At 40.2% G+C, this 17046-nt stretch overlaps 1 protein-coding gene across 7 annotated transcripts in view; it reads left to right on the top strand.

Annotated features, from left to right (window-relative positions):
- The first annotated feature begins 3319 nt into the window (after window positions 1-3319).
- INSIG2 (insulin induced gene 2) overlaps window positions 3320-17046 on the top strand; it is a 61341-nt gene continuing 47614 nt past the window's right edge. For 3 of the 7 annotated variants that reach the window (XR_003519075.2, XM_027589131.2, XM_027589135.2), the window contains exons 1-3: window positions 3331-3386; window positions 9406-9785; window positions 16432-16556. Coding sequence is in view for 6 of the 7 variants with exons in the window: in XM_027589131.2 (XP_027444932.1) it covers window positions 9542-9785; window positions 16432-16556 (369 nt within the window). In the remaining variant the exon portion in view is untranslated. The other 4 variants (XM_027589132.2, XM_027589136.2, XM_027589133.2 and 1 more) reach the window with 4 other exon arrangements.

Here is a 17046-nt window from a genome sequence, read left to right as displayed (position 1 = left end):
TTAAGATTGGCCTGTAATTGTTTTACACTGATTTGCAAAAAAAAAAAAAAAAGAGAGAGAGAGAGATGGATTTAAATGACCATTTGCCTCAAATAAAGGCCCAGTAATGGTAGGGTTTACTGTAAAAATAAAGCTTTACTAAAGAGAAGTGGTGAGAGAACTGAGCCATCACATGACATACAGTATTAAAAGCATGTTTTATCTTAAAATAATCTATTCTGGAGCAATGATTTAAATATTTACTGAAATTCTTCAAGTTCAAGAAAACACCTTTCACATTACAATTTGAAGCTTACTTATTTTATGCTTTTGTTCCTATTTATTTTGTAAGTGTTCTGGTTTATAGAGGTATATGGGCTTAAGCCTAAGAATTTTTTGTCTAGATTTATGTCTAGAATACTCTAATTTTTGTAGATTTAAGTAATATTAGGATAAAATAATTGAAGTCAAAACTAGGGGTGCATAAAAGTTATTTATGTGTGGAAACACTACTCTAGGATATTTCTATTACATTTCTGAATGCATCATATTGTGTTCTTAAATATTTAGCCAATATTTAAAATTGGTTTGCATTCCATGGCCATGCATCATCTGTTAAATTTGCTGTGAGGCTAGGGAAATTCTGGAAAGTATTAAAAACTCATCACGGATGATCATGAGTTGACTGTATTTAATATCACTGCAGATAAAAATAGATTTATTGAACTATTCAAATATGGCAATGTCAAATTTGGTGGGTTTTTTTCCTCCCTGATCTCTGTTGTCTTTTAAAAAAAATTCCATACATAGCATACACATCATACAAAGCTTGGTTTCAGCTACCACTTATAAGTCAGTGACTCCAGATTTTTATTTCCAGACTATTTGTTCATTTGAATCCCAGATGCACACTTCCAGTGCTCTACTAGATATTTCCATCTGAATGTTCAACAAGTATTTCAAGCTCATTGAACCCCATTCTTGTGTTCTTGATCTGGGTGTTACTTCCACTCAAACTCAAAACTCTGAAGTCATCTTCTACTTCTTTCCTTCCTTCATCCTCTCATCAATGTTCAGCAAGTCCTGCCAATTCTCTTTGTACCGCTGTCATTGTCTTAGCTCAGCCTACAATTGCAATAGCCACCTACCTAGATTTCCTGCCACCAGTTATCTTCCATGCCATTCTAACTCAAAATTGGAAGGATATATCACAGAATTTTCAGCTGACTTGCTTCTACCTTGTGTGAGCTGGCCCAGTTTCATTTACTGAGACTTCTGCCTTACAAGGCTTGAATTTATTTAAGGCACAGGCTCTGTCTCATTCATCTTTGTGTCCCAGTGTTTAACAAAATTCCTAGCATGCAAGTGGTGTGTGCTACATGTTGTTGAATGTAGACGGTGCTAATGGGCAGCTAAGAGCACAGGTTTTGGAATCAGATAGGTCTAGATTAAATTTCTGCCTCCTCTGCCACTTACTTAGTTGCTAAGTCACCCTGGGCAAATTGACTCTAAGATAGTGATTCTCAGCTCTGGTTGCAGATTGGGATTACACAAGGAATTTATTAAAATGGTTCAGGTCCTCTTCTCAGCCCAATTAAGTCAGAATATATGGAGGATGAGGCTCAAACACAAGAAATTTCAATAGATACATAGGTGATCCTAATATGCAGCCAGGATTGGGTATCACAGCTCTTGGTCTTAATTCCTCATCTACTACATAATATCTATTTTAAAAGAGTTTTTGAGCAGGTCAAATGAAATTAAATTTAGCAGTGTCTGACACATAGATTGAGTATGTGCTCAATCATGATATTAATACACAACCTCAATTTGTAACCTCTTCCTTCTCAATTGCTACCCCCCAGCGATTCTACCTTCTTTTCAGTTCCTGGAATATACCAACATTTTCCAGCTTTAAATAAATATTTAAACTAAAATAAATGTCTCTGTAGGCTAAAATTTTCCATAAGGATTTTCTTGAAGGCAATTTCTAAGTGTTTGAAAAAGATGGCTTAGGGGAGACATGAGCTGGATGAATAGAACTCATACTGTTTTACAGAGAGTCTTAATGTCAGGACATTTTTGAGATTGTTGTCTCTTTAGTATGTACTCTTCTCTTTTTCTTTTAAAATTCCTCATCCATCCATATAATCTGCCCAAATCTTATTTTACTGGGGGTATAAAAACCTATAGAAGAGAAATTTATGTCAAATTTATGGCAAAATATCACCTGGGTGGCTCAGTTGGTTAAGCATCTGCCTTTGGCTCAGGTCATGATCCCAGGATCCTGGGACCCAGACCTGCATCTCTGGAGGGCTCCCTGCTCAGTGGGGAACCTGCTTCTCCCTCTCCCTCTGCCCCTTTCCCCTGCTTGTGCTCCCTCCCTCAAATAAATAAAATCTTTTAAAAAAGAAAGAAATTTATGAGCTACAGGAAACATTAGAGAAAACAAGAAAGATCATATAAATACTTGCCTAGATGCATTTTGTTGCAGATTTAATTTAGATTTTAATTTTGAGAAATAAGTGTACTTATATAAAGGTTAGAAACATAAAAATCCATCTTATTGTTAACCACTCAAAGGAAAGAAAAAAAAGAAGGTATTTCACTAACTGACACTTTTATGGAAAGCTCTTAAACAATTACGCGAGGCCCAAATTTCACCTAAAACTGTCCTCAAGACCACTGTAACCTGATCACATCCATATTACAGCACACCTCCTAACAAAGATAAGATTTTGTATTTTCTCTACTTTGCTATCGACCTCTAAAGCTCTTCCAAAGAGGTAGCTCAAAGTGTGCTACCTGGTCGAACTTGGGGAACGATTATCAATAAAAACCTTATGAAGTGCTGTGGGACGGAGATGAGAGAGATATCAATCATGCTTTTATGATTTAGCAGGGAAGGGGAAAAGGTAAAGAGTAAAGCCCGGCAAAAGCACAAGATACTGAGAGTCAGCGTCTCCGGTGGGAGATCCGGCGGCCTGCGCTCCAGAGCCCTCAGTTCCCCTTGGAGCAGAGGGACACGCTGAGGGTCACGCCTCCCAGAGAGTGTGCGTGTGTTAGTGCGCGATTCTCTTACACCGCCCACAGGGCCTGGATACTCATCACAACCCACAATTGCCTGCTCAGCAAACAACAGCTGATCTAGCCACCTCCCACCGTCTAAACAGTCCACGCCTACAAGCAGCGACCAATTTCAGGCAAGCCGGAAGCCCTTTTGCCCCGTCTCACCGGCCCAACAACAAGTTCGGGTACGAACCGGAAGTTCTTCTGCCCCGATCGTCGGAGCGCCTCCTCGTGGACTGCACAGGCGCAGTGGGGCTCCGGCGGAGTTGTGGGAGGGGAGGAGGAAGAGGCGGGGGGGGGGGGGCGGCAGCCGGTCCCAGAAGATGGCGGAGGCGGGGGTGAGTTGGGGTCCCCCTGCGAAGCTCGGGAGATGTGGTGCTGAGGGAAGCGGCCTGAGGAGGGGGATGGCCTTCGGGAAGAGGAACTGCTTGTGTTTCTGCAGGCTGGGAACCCTGCTGGCAGGTGCGGGTAGCCAGGACCACAGATGGGGCCTGAAGGGCGAGGGGCCCCGCTTACCTAGTGAAGTGTCGGCGAGGTCCGGAAGGAGACAGCGGGGTCGGGCGGAGGTCATGGGAGAGGCCGAGGCTCCTCGGACAGTGCAAGAGTGTCCGAGCGGAAAGAAGACTGGAGGACGGCGGGAAGGGCGACCCTGGAGATTTGATGAAGCTGGAGGTCAGCGAGCTGTCAAGCATGGAGCTGTCAGGACTTGGGAGGCTGGTAGCCAGGGAGACTCAGGCTGGGGAGGATGATGGATCCAAAAAGGTAGCTTTTGTAGTAAGTTTAGAATCCGCAAGAAGGTATGTTGATATTGGTTTGAGGAGTGGGACTTTGGCATTTTGGATTGGAATTGGACACCTTTGGCGTAGGTGTGTGGGTCAATCCAAAGAGAACACTTGCCTGGACCTAGAAGTCAGTTGGTGATAAGTTACTGGGATTTTGGGGTTGCTCAGTGGGGATTGACCATCTGGAAAAGGAAAGAGGTGTGGATGATAGGGGACGGGGGGTGGGGGTGGGAGGAAGTGTGCTAAAACAAGTGATCATGACCCATGCCCTGTTAATGTTGGAAAAAAGTTATAAAAGTATGGTGTTAGCTCGATAGTCTAGGAAAATATGCCATGAAGGGCTTCCTGTTTTGTAGGATTGATGAGGAGATGGTTTAAGAAGGAATGGATAGACTTGACTCCTGGGCCACGGGAACTGGCCCAGATCAGTATTGGCAATGGAGCTGAGGGTTGCAGGGGAAGGCACATTCCAGTGCTAGCTAGGTACAGGGAGAATGAAGGCAAACAGTGGCTAGATTGTGTTTTCCAGCTTTGGGGCTTGGCCCTGATTGCCACCACCGAGTGAAAATGAATGAAGGGATACCTGACTAATAGGCTCTCCAGGGAAAAAATATTAGCTGGGTACTGTTCCTGGTACTCTTCCTATTTTCCGCTTTCATTCTCTCTGGGCACATTATGTTGGCTAGTGTGATTTGTTGTAGTTGTCAGTACATATCTGATACAAAGTGGAAGAGGTTGATTCTTTTTAAACTGACAACTGTTGTTTTTACTAATGGTCTGCTGTAAAGGAAAGGGGAGAATGCAATTCAGTAATTTGTTATCAGAAAATTATTCCCAAATGATAGAGTAACCTTTTCAGTGACTGAGACTTGACATTTAAAAGTAGTAATGGGATGTGAATGCTGCTTGTTTAATGGTTTCCGTGTTTGGGTCTTAACATAGAAAAGAAAGATGAGTTGCATCGTCTTCAAGACAAAATGTTTGTCTTTCTAGAAGTTTTAGTGTGCGTAGCCTATGATTCACATTTGTGTGCTTCTATTTAAGGAGAGTTAAATTTTTTCATTGATGTAAGTGTATTTTTCCTGATGTTTATGCTTATTCTGTTTTGAGAATGCCATTATAATTAAGAGAGCATCTGGTGAAAGATGTGAGGTAGTAATTTAGTTTTATTATTTAGTAGCCGATTCTGACCTAAACACCTGAAGAGATAGGGTGATATGAGGAAAGAAATATACTTCTGTGGCTGTTAGTCATTGGAAGATGAATGATCTTGTTTGAGAAGTTGTTGAAATTGATAAAATACAACCGTTTCTTAAGGTTACTAGAAAATTTTGTGTTTGTTTGTTTTCAAATGCCTATTGCCTGAAAGTTGTTTCAGTGGAAGACATAAACTTTGATTTTCATTCACAAATGAATTCATTCACAAAGTCCTAAATCATTTATCACTTATTTTTTTTAAAGGAATAATATCACTCATTAACAGACTGCCATATAGCTGGACTAATGTTTTTCCAGTTTTGATGATTTGTTATTGATCTGTCTAAACTATTTGAACTATTTTTCTTCTTGTTCAGTAATGTACTTTATAGAAATTGTAGGTCAGGGCTCAAGGAAGAATAAGAATTTCTTATATACTGTGGGAGATTTTTATTTGTCAATTTTTGGAAAAAAAAAAAAAAAACACCCACATGATTTTGGTGTTAACAGTAGTTGATCAGCATGACTTTAAAAGCTGCCACTTGTGTGGCGAGTGAATTATTTTTGTATGGTGCTTGTAGTTGGGGCAGTGTGGTGAAATGGGAAAGAACTCTAGAAGGAGCCACAGTGTTGGGGATGTAGGGGAGGATGCCAGTCTTGGTGCCACCTGGTAACAGTGTTATCATCTCAGGAAGTTACTTAACTTACTTTGTTCTGTAAAATGGGGATTAAAAACACTTGCCTCTGTACCAGGATTATCATTGAGATCTATTGAGGTATTGTTCTCTCTAAATAATATCTTTATACCAAAGACTTCTTCCCTAATCAGCAAATTATTTCTTGAGTAATCTAAATTTTTCAAATATAGATTTTTTTTAAATTTTGGAGAAGAATCAAATTTATCATTGATGTAAGAGTAATATTTAAAGATATAGGTACATTTTATTTTAAGAAAAAAAATATCAATACCTAATCAGAAAACCTGAACTTTACAATAAACAGATTAAGGGGATACTTAATCCCCCTACTTTATTTAAATAACCCCCTCCCCTGTTTTGTGACTGATATTATAAACAGCATGCTTTTTAAGGAACTGAACTGTTGCATAGTAGGGAGTGAGTGGTCTTGTGGAATTTCTTATCTCTTTAATGAATCTGTTCATTTCCAGGAGTTCACTTTACACATTTGTGGTAGCAAGATCTAGTAGTACACAGCCTTGATCTTGTCACCTCACTTGACCACTTTGGGTCTCGTTTGGTATGCCAGTAAAATGAGAAAACTGTTAGATCACTGGTTCTTAACTTCTTTTGGATCATGGGCTTTTTAAGTACTTGATATAAACTATGGAACTGTCCAGAAAAATGCATATATACACAACTGTTTTTGTTTTGTTTTGCATATGGGCTCACGGACCCCCTGGGATAGATGATGTCTCAGTTCCCTTCTATTTCTTAAATTTTAGGATACTGTGATTCTTAAAGCATCCTTTTATTTTTGTCTCCAGGAATTATATAATATTGTATTATTATGTAGTCGTAAAAAGTAGCTTGTTGGATTTTTAAAATATGATCTTTAAAAAGAGAGCTCTTTCAAATGTAGTCATAAAAATCAGCTTTTTGGATTTTTAAAATATGATCTTTAAAAAGAGAACTCATTCAAATAAACAGTCGCCAACCAAATACTGTGTTACTTTTAAAGAAAACTTTTGGAGTGAAGTAGGAAACTATAAACAAGCATTGCCAGGAAAGGTTGAATAAACAGCTGTGGTAGAATAACATAAATAAACAGCTTCAAAAGTCTCTAGCTTGAGGAAATAGTCTGTGGCAATCAGTGGCCCTTAGTGGGAAGGCGTTGCCTCTCTGGGGGCATTTGGAAATATTGTAGGAACATTTTTGGTTGTCTCAAATGGGCGAGGGGGCATGCCCTTGGTATTTAGTGGGCACGAGCCAGGGACGTTAAGTGTTTTGCAATGCCTAGGGCAGTTCCTTCTACACAGCAAGGAATTGTCCTGCCCAAAATGCCAGTGCCCTCTGACAAACACTGGTGATTGTGAGCTGGGACCTGGCACAACTGAAAAACGCTTTTTAAGCTGAAGTTACTATGCTCTTTTAGAAACATAATTCAACACAAAACATCCTTTGCCATTAATTCCCGCTTGGAAGAATCACAGACATAAAATGAGGATTCACTAGAGGAATTGGGGCTACTTAAAATGTATATATACTTTGTCCTCGAGTAGCCATTTTAACAGCAGAAGTTGGGGCATGTTGCTGTGTCTACTGGAAGTCTGGGAAGTGAAGGGTCTTACATAGTATGGTGGTATACAGTATGTAAGTTGTCTATATGATTTTTTTAAAAGATTTTATTTATTTATTTGATAGAGAGAGAGAGACAGTGAGAGAAGGAACACAAGCAGGGGGAGTGGGAGAGGGAGAAGCAGGCTTCCCGCCGAGCAGGGAGCCCGATGTGGGGCTCGATCCCAGGACCCTGGGATCATGCCCTGAGCCGAAGGCAGACGCTTAACGACTGAGCCACCCAGGCACCCCCTGATTTTTTTTTTCTTTAAAACATCTTTTTACACCTTGATCTAGTAATTTTGAAGAAAATTTCAAGGCCTTGGTACATTTACTCTCATGGTCTTTGTGCTGTTATACGGTTGCCTACTTATTGAGAATATATTACAGTTGAGTTAGTTTTTCCATGTCTGCTGTCTTTTCAGTAACCAAATCCCCTTCCATAAATCCATGTGCCAAAAAAGAAGTCTGAGGAGTTGGACTGGAATGGGGCTCAGGTTTAGAGGGAAGAGGATGGGTTTTGGAATCAGACCTAAGGTAAAACTCAGTTCTGATACTGTGTGTCATGTGATGATAAGCAAGTTCCTAAATCTCTTTGACTTCGCATTTCATTTGTAAAATGAGGATGATAATTCTTACCTTTGGATGATTTCGAAGATTAGGGCTAACTCTATGTCTGGCATGGAGTAGGCCCTCCATAAATGGGTGCTATATTAAGAGTCATGCTGATGGTGATGATGAAGAATCCTGTAGCAACTAAATACCTGGCATGCTAATTTGCTGGATAGCACAGCAGGGAGGAGTCTGCAAGATCAGATCAGAAGGAGAGGGGTTCCAGGCGTTTTCAGTTGGTGTGTAGAGTGCATTTGTCCATGAATCAGCCATAAGACGTACTGTTTTCTGTAGTCCCTAAGCTATAGAGCTCAGTCATGCTATAGACTAAGTTAGGTTTATGAGGACTGGCTTGAGGACAGACGTCCCCCTGTGATCTGGGTCCAGAGCTTTGGATGTGACAGAGGTCAGTGAAACAAACAAACACAAAAACAGTCAGTTGTCTGTGTTTATCACATGGAACTGATCGGCTATGAAAGTTACTAGTACTCGCAAATGTTCTCATTTTCATACTGGTTATTTCTAAAGTCAGCACCCCTCTCCCCAACCCCCAGTTTACACATGGGTCTTGTGCTCACAGAAAGTGTCAGATATTCTTTGTCTTAACCAGATGAACACAAGAGGAAGACCACTTTCTCTGGCTTCCAGGAGCCACGTGGCTAAAACTCCTTACAATCTAGCCATGAGGTTACTCTTCATTTTCTTAGCTTCCTTTCTTCTGCTTCCTATTGCAGCTTTGTCACAGTAGCTCTGTGGTTGCAACAGAGGGCTGACTAGGTCCAGGCAGGGGTGGGACACAGCTGTGGCCCTACCAAGAGTTGGTCAGGTCTGCTTTCTGGGCTTGGTGTATGTGTAGGTAAGTGGGTGGCAGTCTGTGTTTTGTAAGATGCTTTTGTGCAGAAATTCAAATACATAACCATTAAACGTGAAAACATTTTGGTCCCCTATGGAGGGCATCCTCATGAGCAAGTCACATTTTATTGCGAGTAGTATAGAATTTTCAGTTAGAATATGTTGATTTCCTGTATAAATTCATTTATTTTTTTGTAAAGTATAAAGATTTTTACCTAAATCTCCAGGTCCATCTCTCCTAACTGATGGGGTTGGAGATTTAGGTAGAAAAAAACAGAAACCTGGATTTTAATCTTCCAGATTCTGGTGGAACTATCTCAGGTAACCTGCTCTGCTTTTCTTTGAAGCAGAGCAAGCTGTTTTTACTATTATTCTAACCTTTAGCCTCGCAGGTCACTTAGGCTGTCCTAGGAAATATTAAGTGTAACACTTTTTTATTATATCATGCCTATAAGAATGCTTTTTAAACCACTTCTTATTTAGTAAATAACTAATTTAAATAAATAGATAAGCTTGTCATTTCATTATTTGTACTTTGAAATTAATTAGTATTAAAATCAGAAAAATTGTATGATCATTTATTAGACAAACATTGATTTCTTTTTTCTTATCTCTTACAGGATTTCTGGTAGGTCCTTTTTTAGGATAAGATGCTGTAACTGTTGAAACGCCAGTCTGCATTGATTCACAGACAGTTGGCTTTTCAGCTGGAAAGCCTTTTTTCCCCCCTTGCTGGTATACTGAACTTATGAAATCATGGCAGAAGGAGAGACAGAGTCACCTGGACCCAAAAAGCGTGGCCCCTACATTTCATCTGTCACTAGCAGGAGTGTGAACTTGATGATTCGTGGAGTGGTACTATTTTTTATTGGAGTATTTCTTGCATTAGTGTTAAATTTACTTCAGATTCAGAGAAATGTAACGCTCTTTCCACCTGACGTGATCGCAAGCATCTTTTCTTCAGCATGGTGGGTACCGCCGTGCTGTGGCACAGCCTCAGGTAGGTGTAGGTTGCTTCTGTAATGCTTAGAAAGGAAGGAGGGCACATGAGTGTGGATGTTGTCTGGGCAGTACTTGTTTTTCAGCTTTAATTTAAATGCAGGACAGTGGACCTGTTTTAAATGAACAGTTCCATGAGTTGAGGCAAATGCACACCATCATGTAACCAACCACCACAGTCCGGCTGTAGAACATTTTCCATGACCCACAGATTCTCTTGTGCTCTCTTGCCGTCCATTCCCCACACTCAGCCTCAGGCTTCCACTGATCTTTCTGTCCCTAGGTTATTTTTGCCCGTTCCCCCATGTAATATAAATGGAATCACAGGGTAGGTACTCTTGTGTCTGATTTCTGTCTGACCTATGAACTTTAAAATTTTAATCTTAAAAGAATCTTGCTTCCCTTTGGGATGAGGCTTTTAACTTCTTTCTTTCATCTTTTCTTCAGCTCACCTCATATTAAGTCTTACTCTTAGTTATTTTGATGATCATCGTCACTGTGGTTTTAAGGGTTAGATGTGTGTGTGTTGTGGCCTTGTTTTTGAAGTAGATGAAAACTTGAAAGATGGAGTAGCGTTATTCAAGTTCAAAGCTTCATGTTATTTTTTTATTTTTTAAAGATTTTATTTATTTGAGAGAGGGAGAGAGTGAGCACAAGCAGGGGTGAGGCAGAGGGAGAGAGAAAGGGAGAAGCAGACTCTGTGCCAAACAGGGTGCCCAACACAGGGCTTGATCCCAGGACTCTGACTCTGGGATCATGACCTGAGCTAAAGGCAGACGCTTAACCGACTGAGCCACCTGGGTGCCCCAAGCTTCATGTTATTTTTTTAGATTTTTGTACATGCTTTTTTTTTCTTGGTATCTTATTTTCAAATGTATTTTAAGGATAAAGAATACTTAAAGAGATTAATAAGTAGATTCTCTTTGCTTAAAGTCATCATCCTATTTCAGTAGTTATTTTAGATCTTTTTTGGTGGACAGTGTGTCACAGATAAAGTGGAGCATTTCAGAAAGCATACTTAATGGGGAGCTTCCATAATGGATACTCTTTAGCTTTTTCTAATGATTGAGACCACTAGATTAATAACATTTTATAAAAGGAAGTAATAGGAGGAAGCCATCATTGTGTGGTAGAAGAAAAATCTGATCGAGAAAGAAATTGCTTTTTAGAATGTCCATTTGGTGTCTCATACTTAAAATACACCAATACCTTGCAGTATAATGTATATCCTTCTTGACTTCCATCCTCGAGCTGGAGGTTGAAGGGGGAGGAATTAGATGTGAGATGTTTTAGAATGACCTCGTGGAACCTACTGGACAGTTGCGTGGATGGAAAGGCATGTTGTGTTAAGGTTTCAGTGTGGTTTATGTGTCGATGTCTCTATTACAATATTCACATTAAAAGTTTATAAAGGCAGTGATTCGTAGTTTCCCCAGGGTTATTACATTTTCTGAGAGACTAGGCAAACTCGTCCAAATAGAGGAGAAAGCATAAATTATATTTTATCATTCTCTGTTGTGTCTACTAGTCCTCATGTATTTTCTTTCATCTAAACTCAAAAGAGAAAAATTAAGTTAGACTAGGCAAGCTCGTCCAAATAGAGGAGAAAGCATAAATTACATTTTATCATTCTCTGTTGTGTCTACTAGTCCTCATGTATTTTCTTTCATCTAAACTCAAAAGAGAAAAATTAAGTTTTCCCATCGTCTTTTTCTAGTTTGTTTATTTTCTTGTATGGTATAGCTGCTGTCTGGCTACCAGTTGAAGCTTTTTGGGATTTGGAAGAACATGTCTTTTCAGTAGACAAAAGGAAGGTCAGGGGAGGGAAACTGTTCCTTACTGACTGCCTCCTAATGTGCTAGGCCCATCCCTTAACCCCAGGGATCTGTAGGGCAACTTTGGGAGTGAGATTTTGGCATTGTGCCTACTTTGGAGAAATGAGGAACCTGAGATGAAGAGAGGATGTCATTGAGCCCAGGGGCTCAGAGCTGGTGAATGGTGCAGCTGGGTCCAGCATCACAGGCCGGAGAAGGGGAAAGAGGAAGCTCCTCACACTTCCCCTTGATTCACGGGGCCTCTTTTGAAGCTTGCAGAGGAAATGCCAGGCTTGGATGGAACATACCGTTGTGTGTGGGACATTTGTGGCTGGGGCAGGAGAACTTGACTGACGTTTCACTGTACCTCCATTAAGGAGAGGACCAGGGGCTGCGTCTGTCCCTGTGGCATGGGCACTTTTGCCACAAACTCATATTTAGGAAGGAAAATTCCATATGTTAATACCACATTTCAGTTACTTTGTCTCTGCTTTCCTTCCTTTTCCCAGCCACTAGGTGTGTTACACTTAAAACCTAACTTCATACTTCTCCATTTGGGGGATTTACGTTTACATTTCTTGCTTAAGTGTTTCTCCTGAAAGCAGTGCATTCCGCGAGGTAGGTACATGGGCACACGGAAGTAGAGAGGCATTTGGAAACCTAGATTCCAGTTGATTCTGCTACTGATTTTGTTGGGTGAGTCATGGCATTTAGTAGATGAGAGTGAAGATACCAGGTTTGTGAAAGTTGCCAAAATGGATTCTTGCATCTCTTGCCCCCAATTTTAGGGAAAATATCAAGGAAATAGGAAGTTAATGATATAAGAAACATAGTGTGTACATGTTTACATGTGTTTGAAGTATGTGTATGTTTTTGTGTACATGTGCTGGTGTGCATTTTCAAAACACTCTAGGTTCTTACCATCTTAAGTCAGAAAAATTGATAATTGTCCTTTGCTTTTCCTATCCAACTAATATTCATAGACAGAGCAGCTACCTTCTGGAGATTCTCCAGAATCACTACTTTCTGCATGCAAACAGAAGGGTCCCTGGCTATTTGCTCTCTTCCCCTATAGCACCTAGTGCTGGAAAATTTGTTAGCAGTGCTTCTAGAGGGACAACCAGTAGAGAACTCTGGTACATTTCCTTTGATCTCATTTTTCTTTTCTTAGTTCTCTATTTTTAATTTAATAATGGCTGGTGTTTCAAGGTGATTAACTTCTCAATGTGTGCAGTGCATTAGAATCAGAGTTAGAAACCTTTTGAACCTTGCGGAGGGCTGCAAAGGAATCTTTCTGAGGAATGAATAGAGGAAAAAGATAACTATCATTGTGTGGGTAAAAATAACTAGGGAAATTGACTTGAAAATCGCAAGTAACCAAATTATATTCATACCTATGAAACTAATATCTAACATTAAAAGAAAAAACAAATCTTTCCAGTTTAGCCAGGCAGTCATTTACGCAGTTCCCAGAGAGCCCTGCAAGACTTCTGCTGCCACCTCCCAAGTTTCCAAGTTTCCATGTTGCCTCTGTCTCTTGGTCCAGGCCCTCTACCGCTCTGATGGGAATTTTCAGGTTTTTCTTTTTCTGCTTCTAATTTTGTCTTCTGACCAGCCACCAGTCCCCATCATGTGTTGTTATACACTCAGCACTGTAAGAGTGAGTACCTCTCTATCTGCTACAAATGCAATGGCATTATTTCCTGATTCCCCAGTGCCTGCAGGGTAGTCTCTGTGATATGACCCTTGCCAACTTTTGTCTTTTTCAGAGTCTTTCTGAAGCTCCCTTTTTGCCTAAAGCTTACAGTTTCCAGGTGATGGTGGATATTTTGCACTGTCCATGCTTTTCCTCAGATTTTTCCCTTGGATTAGAAAGCCATTTCCACACCACTGACCTGCTGAACTTGGCTCCTACCTCAGGGGCCACTTTTTCTGTGACGTTTTCCCGACACTCCCAACACCCTGCCTCCCCTCAGCGCATGCCAGGAAAAGACTGGGCCCTGACTAGGCCCTATCAGTGCCACCCGTAACATATTACTGTATTGCATCGTTTCTGTGCTCACTTTGGGGCTGGGATCACGTCTTATTCTTTTTTCTTTTTAAATCCCCAGCAAATATCAAGAACCAGACACATTATGGGAGCTTAAGTGTTTATTGAATGAAACATTGCATATCCTGTCGTAGTTTTCCATGAAAGTCTATCTCATTCAATGGCTTTGTTTTTTTCAGCCCCTGCTCCTTGCAAAACATTTGATTTAACTGTTCCTCTTAGTGCATCACTGAATTAAACACACTACCCTGAAAAAGTGATGACTTAATACTGATGTTTTACAAACTTCTGGTTTTGGCTTGGTATGCTGGAACTGATCACTGGGAAGTAACTTAAATCTATCCCAAGAAATGTTATTTTGCATCAGAGAGCCCTCCGATTAAGCAGGACGATGTTTGCATATAATGTTACACAGGCATGATTTTAACAATCTCTTGTTAAAATAAAAAAGTTGGGAGAAAGAGAAAAGAAACCCAAACATACTTCTGCTGAGCTGTCAAACGGTGGAGCCTCACTGTGCCATAGATACCGCTATCAGACTCTGCCATGCCTTTATTTAAAGGGAAGGAAGAAGACGTTTAATAGGAAGTGACAAGCTTCCTCGAATTCTCCTTCTCAGTGAGCAACCGAGAACCATGCATACTCAATGGATTTGATTTTTATTGGCAAATCCCAAGGTTGGCAGCGTGGCAGTTTAAATTCCTTTTTGTGTTTTTGCTTTCTCTCCTCAGTTGTCTCTCACTTTTGAGTCTGACATCACATGCATACAAATCTAGTCAATTTTACTTATTTATATCTTTGCACACACGTCAGTATTCTCTGTGTGATAATTCTTTACCTATGGCATCAGCTGCTGAGGAAAATTGACTTGGAATGCCTGATCTTAGCTGATTTTACTCAGCAACAGGCAAAGGGTGGAGAGAGGGGGAGAGCGAGAGTGAGGAATGACATGAGCTGTTAGTTTCATGACCCCTTGAGAAAAAAAAAAAGAGAGAATATTCATTTAGATGTATTTCAACTGTTAGGCATGCTTATTGCCATTTTAATTTTGTAGGAATTTGGAAATGCTGTCAGTTAATCTCCCAGGATTTTAGAGCTGAGCCTTTTAAATAGGAATGTGATATGAAAGTTTTAAATTTACTAACAGTTGTTGGAGGTCCGCATTGCTGAAATTTGTTGTTAATCTCTTGATGGTCTGTGAACCATCTATACTCAGCAAAAGCCTAACTCAGAAGAGTACTTTCAGATTTGTGGATTAGAGCACACATGCATCATTGCAGCCGCTCACCTCCAGATGGAGGGGTGACTGTGCGGCCTCTTTTTAATACTGCTCCATTGGTATGCTAGCCTGTGATTTTTGATATTAATTGATTTCTGTTTTTCCTTAAAGATTGAATACATCATTTGTAAGATAGAGCTAGCCAATACCAGGCCAGGCAGGGGATTCCTGATACTCAGGCACTCAGATTTTGGTACAGTAATTTCAAGATACATCATAGGTAGAACTGGACATTTTAAACGTTGCTTTTTTTTTTTTTTTTAAGATTTTATTTATCTGACAGAGACAGTGAGAGAGGGAACACAAGCAGGGGGAGTGGGAGAGGGAGAAGCAGGCCTCCCGTGGAGCAGGGAGCCCAATGCGGGGCTCGATCCCAGGACCCCGGGATCACAACCCGAGCAGAAGGCAGACGCTTAACGTCTGAGCCACCCAGGTGCCCCTTTCAACTGACGTGACTGTTGTGTCTTTATTACTTAATGGCAACATGACCATTCTGTTTATAGGAAGATTAGCAAGTCAAAGCTGCCTAGCTATTTCCTGTTAAATTTAATCTGTAGAAGTACATTTTCCTTAGAACTTGTTGAAGAATATTTTGGTTCGTTAAGGTCTTTTTTTAGTGACTAACTTAGCATTTAAAATCTTCTCCCATTTAATGAATAAAATGTTGAAGTTTGACATGTATTTTAATTAAAAATTGGGTGTGAATATTTGGAGTCTCAATCACAGGTAGACATTTTGCCTGCAGTTATTCATAATTACATGGTTAACATTCAAGATGTTCTTTCCAAAACTAAGAAATGTACCAAAATGACTTCTGATTTTTAAGAGTGAATTTGAATTTTAACCGAAAACGTATAGTTCTTATAGATTGTTTCCTAAGTTTTTCTGTGTGCCGAATGAGGCTTACGTGTAGATTTCTATTGCAAGTTTCCCTGTTTTGACAATATGATCTAGAGACTCATTAGAAGGCCAGCGGGGAGGGGGACAAGCTAGAGGCGCTAGAATAATCTGTAGAACAGGCCGGCTATAGCCATCCGAACACACACTGTGTGTGGGATGACCTTATTGTTCACATTTACACTTGCAGCTTCTCTTTAGACAGTTTGGGGCATTTTATAGCACTCTTCATGCTTATGTGGTTCAGAGAGAACATTGTTTAACTGCCAGCTGGTTTGATGTTTTCAAATCTCAGAGATAGTAGTCGTAGTAGCGTGAGCCATCTAGTCCAAACTGCTAAACTGTGACTCATACCCTGAAATAGCGCTCTGCCAGTTATGATTTGGAATACTGTTGTAATCATTTGCAGTGCTTTCTGCAGTGGTGTTACCTCTTTTTTTTTCCTTTGGGGAGGTAAGTTTAAAAATATGGGTGATTGATGTTAAGTATTGGAGAGCTTTTGAAACAGTGTTTCAAATGCTTGTGGGGGTTGTAGTGACTCTTTTAGCTTAAGTTTTGCTGGTATAGCATTGGAGATGACTTAATTTTTTTCTCCTTTTTTCCACAGCTGTGATTGGGTTATTATACCCCTGCATTGACAGGCATCTAGGAGAACCACATAAATTTAAAAGAGAGTGGTCCAGTGTGATGCGGTGCGTAGCCGTCTTTGTTGGTATAAATCATGCCAGTGCTGTATCCTTTCTGCTGTAACGAAATACATAATCACAGAGCAGCCCGGACAAACCAAAGGTTAAATAGTCCGTTGCAACTTCACTGTTGTCAAAATGTGGTATGTCCCCTTAGCGTAAAAAGAATGTGTGCCATATTGTTGAAACATCACAGTAGCAGCCGTGCAGTTACTGGGTGGGGTATAGCCTTCCATTTAAATCCCCGAGTTTCAGGATCATTGAGAAACTTTGCTCGTTTAAACATTTTGCATGTTTTTCTTAAATTAGGTTACATAATTCCATACAGTTTTGGTAACTCCAAGATTGAAACACATACATTTTCAAAGAATTTCTTTCCTCTGTCTTCATTTAAGACTTGCCAGTGAGGACATGTGGTGGCTTCAGGTGCTGGCTGTTTTTTGGTTTGTTTTTAATTTAAGGAACCTATAATTTTTTTCCAAAAAAGGACTCATCTATTGGTTTTAATCGACGCCAGCAAATCTCATGAATGTTCT

The sequence above is a fragment of the Zalophus californianus genome, chromosome 3 (genome assembly GCF_009762305.2).
Source record: "Zalophus californianus isolate mZalCal1 chromosome 3, mZalCal1.pri.v2, whole genome shotgun sequence".
Lineage (NCBI taxonomy): Eukaryota > Metazoa > Chordata > Mammalia > Carnivora > Otariidae > Zalophus > Zalophus californianus.
The sequence above is the reverse complement of the archived record's forward strand: the minus strand, read 5'-3'. Positions and strand labels throughout refer to the sequence as shown.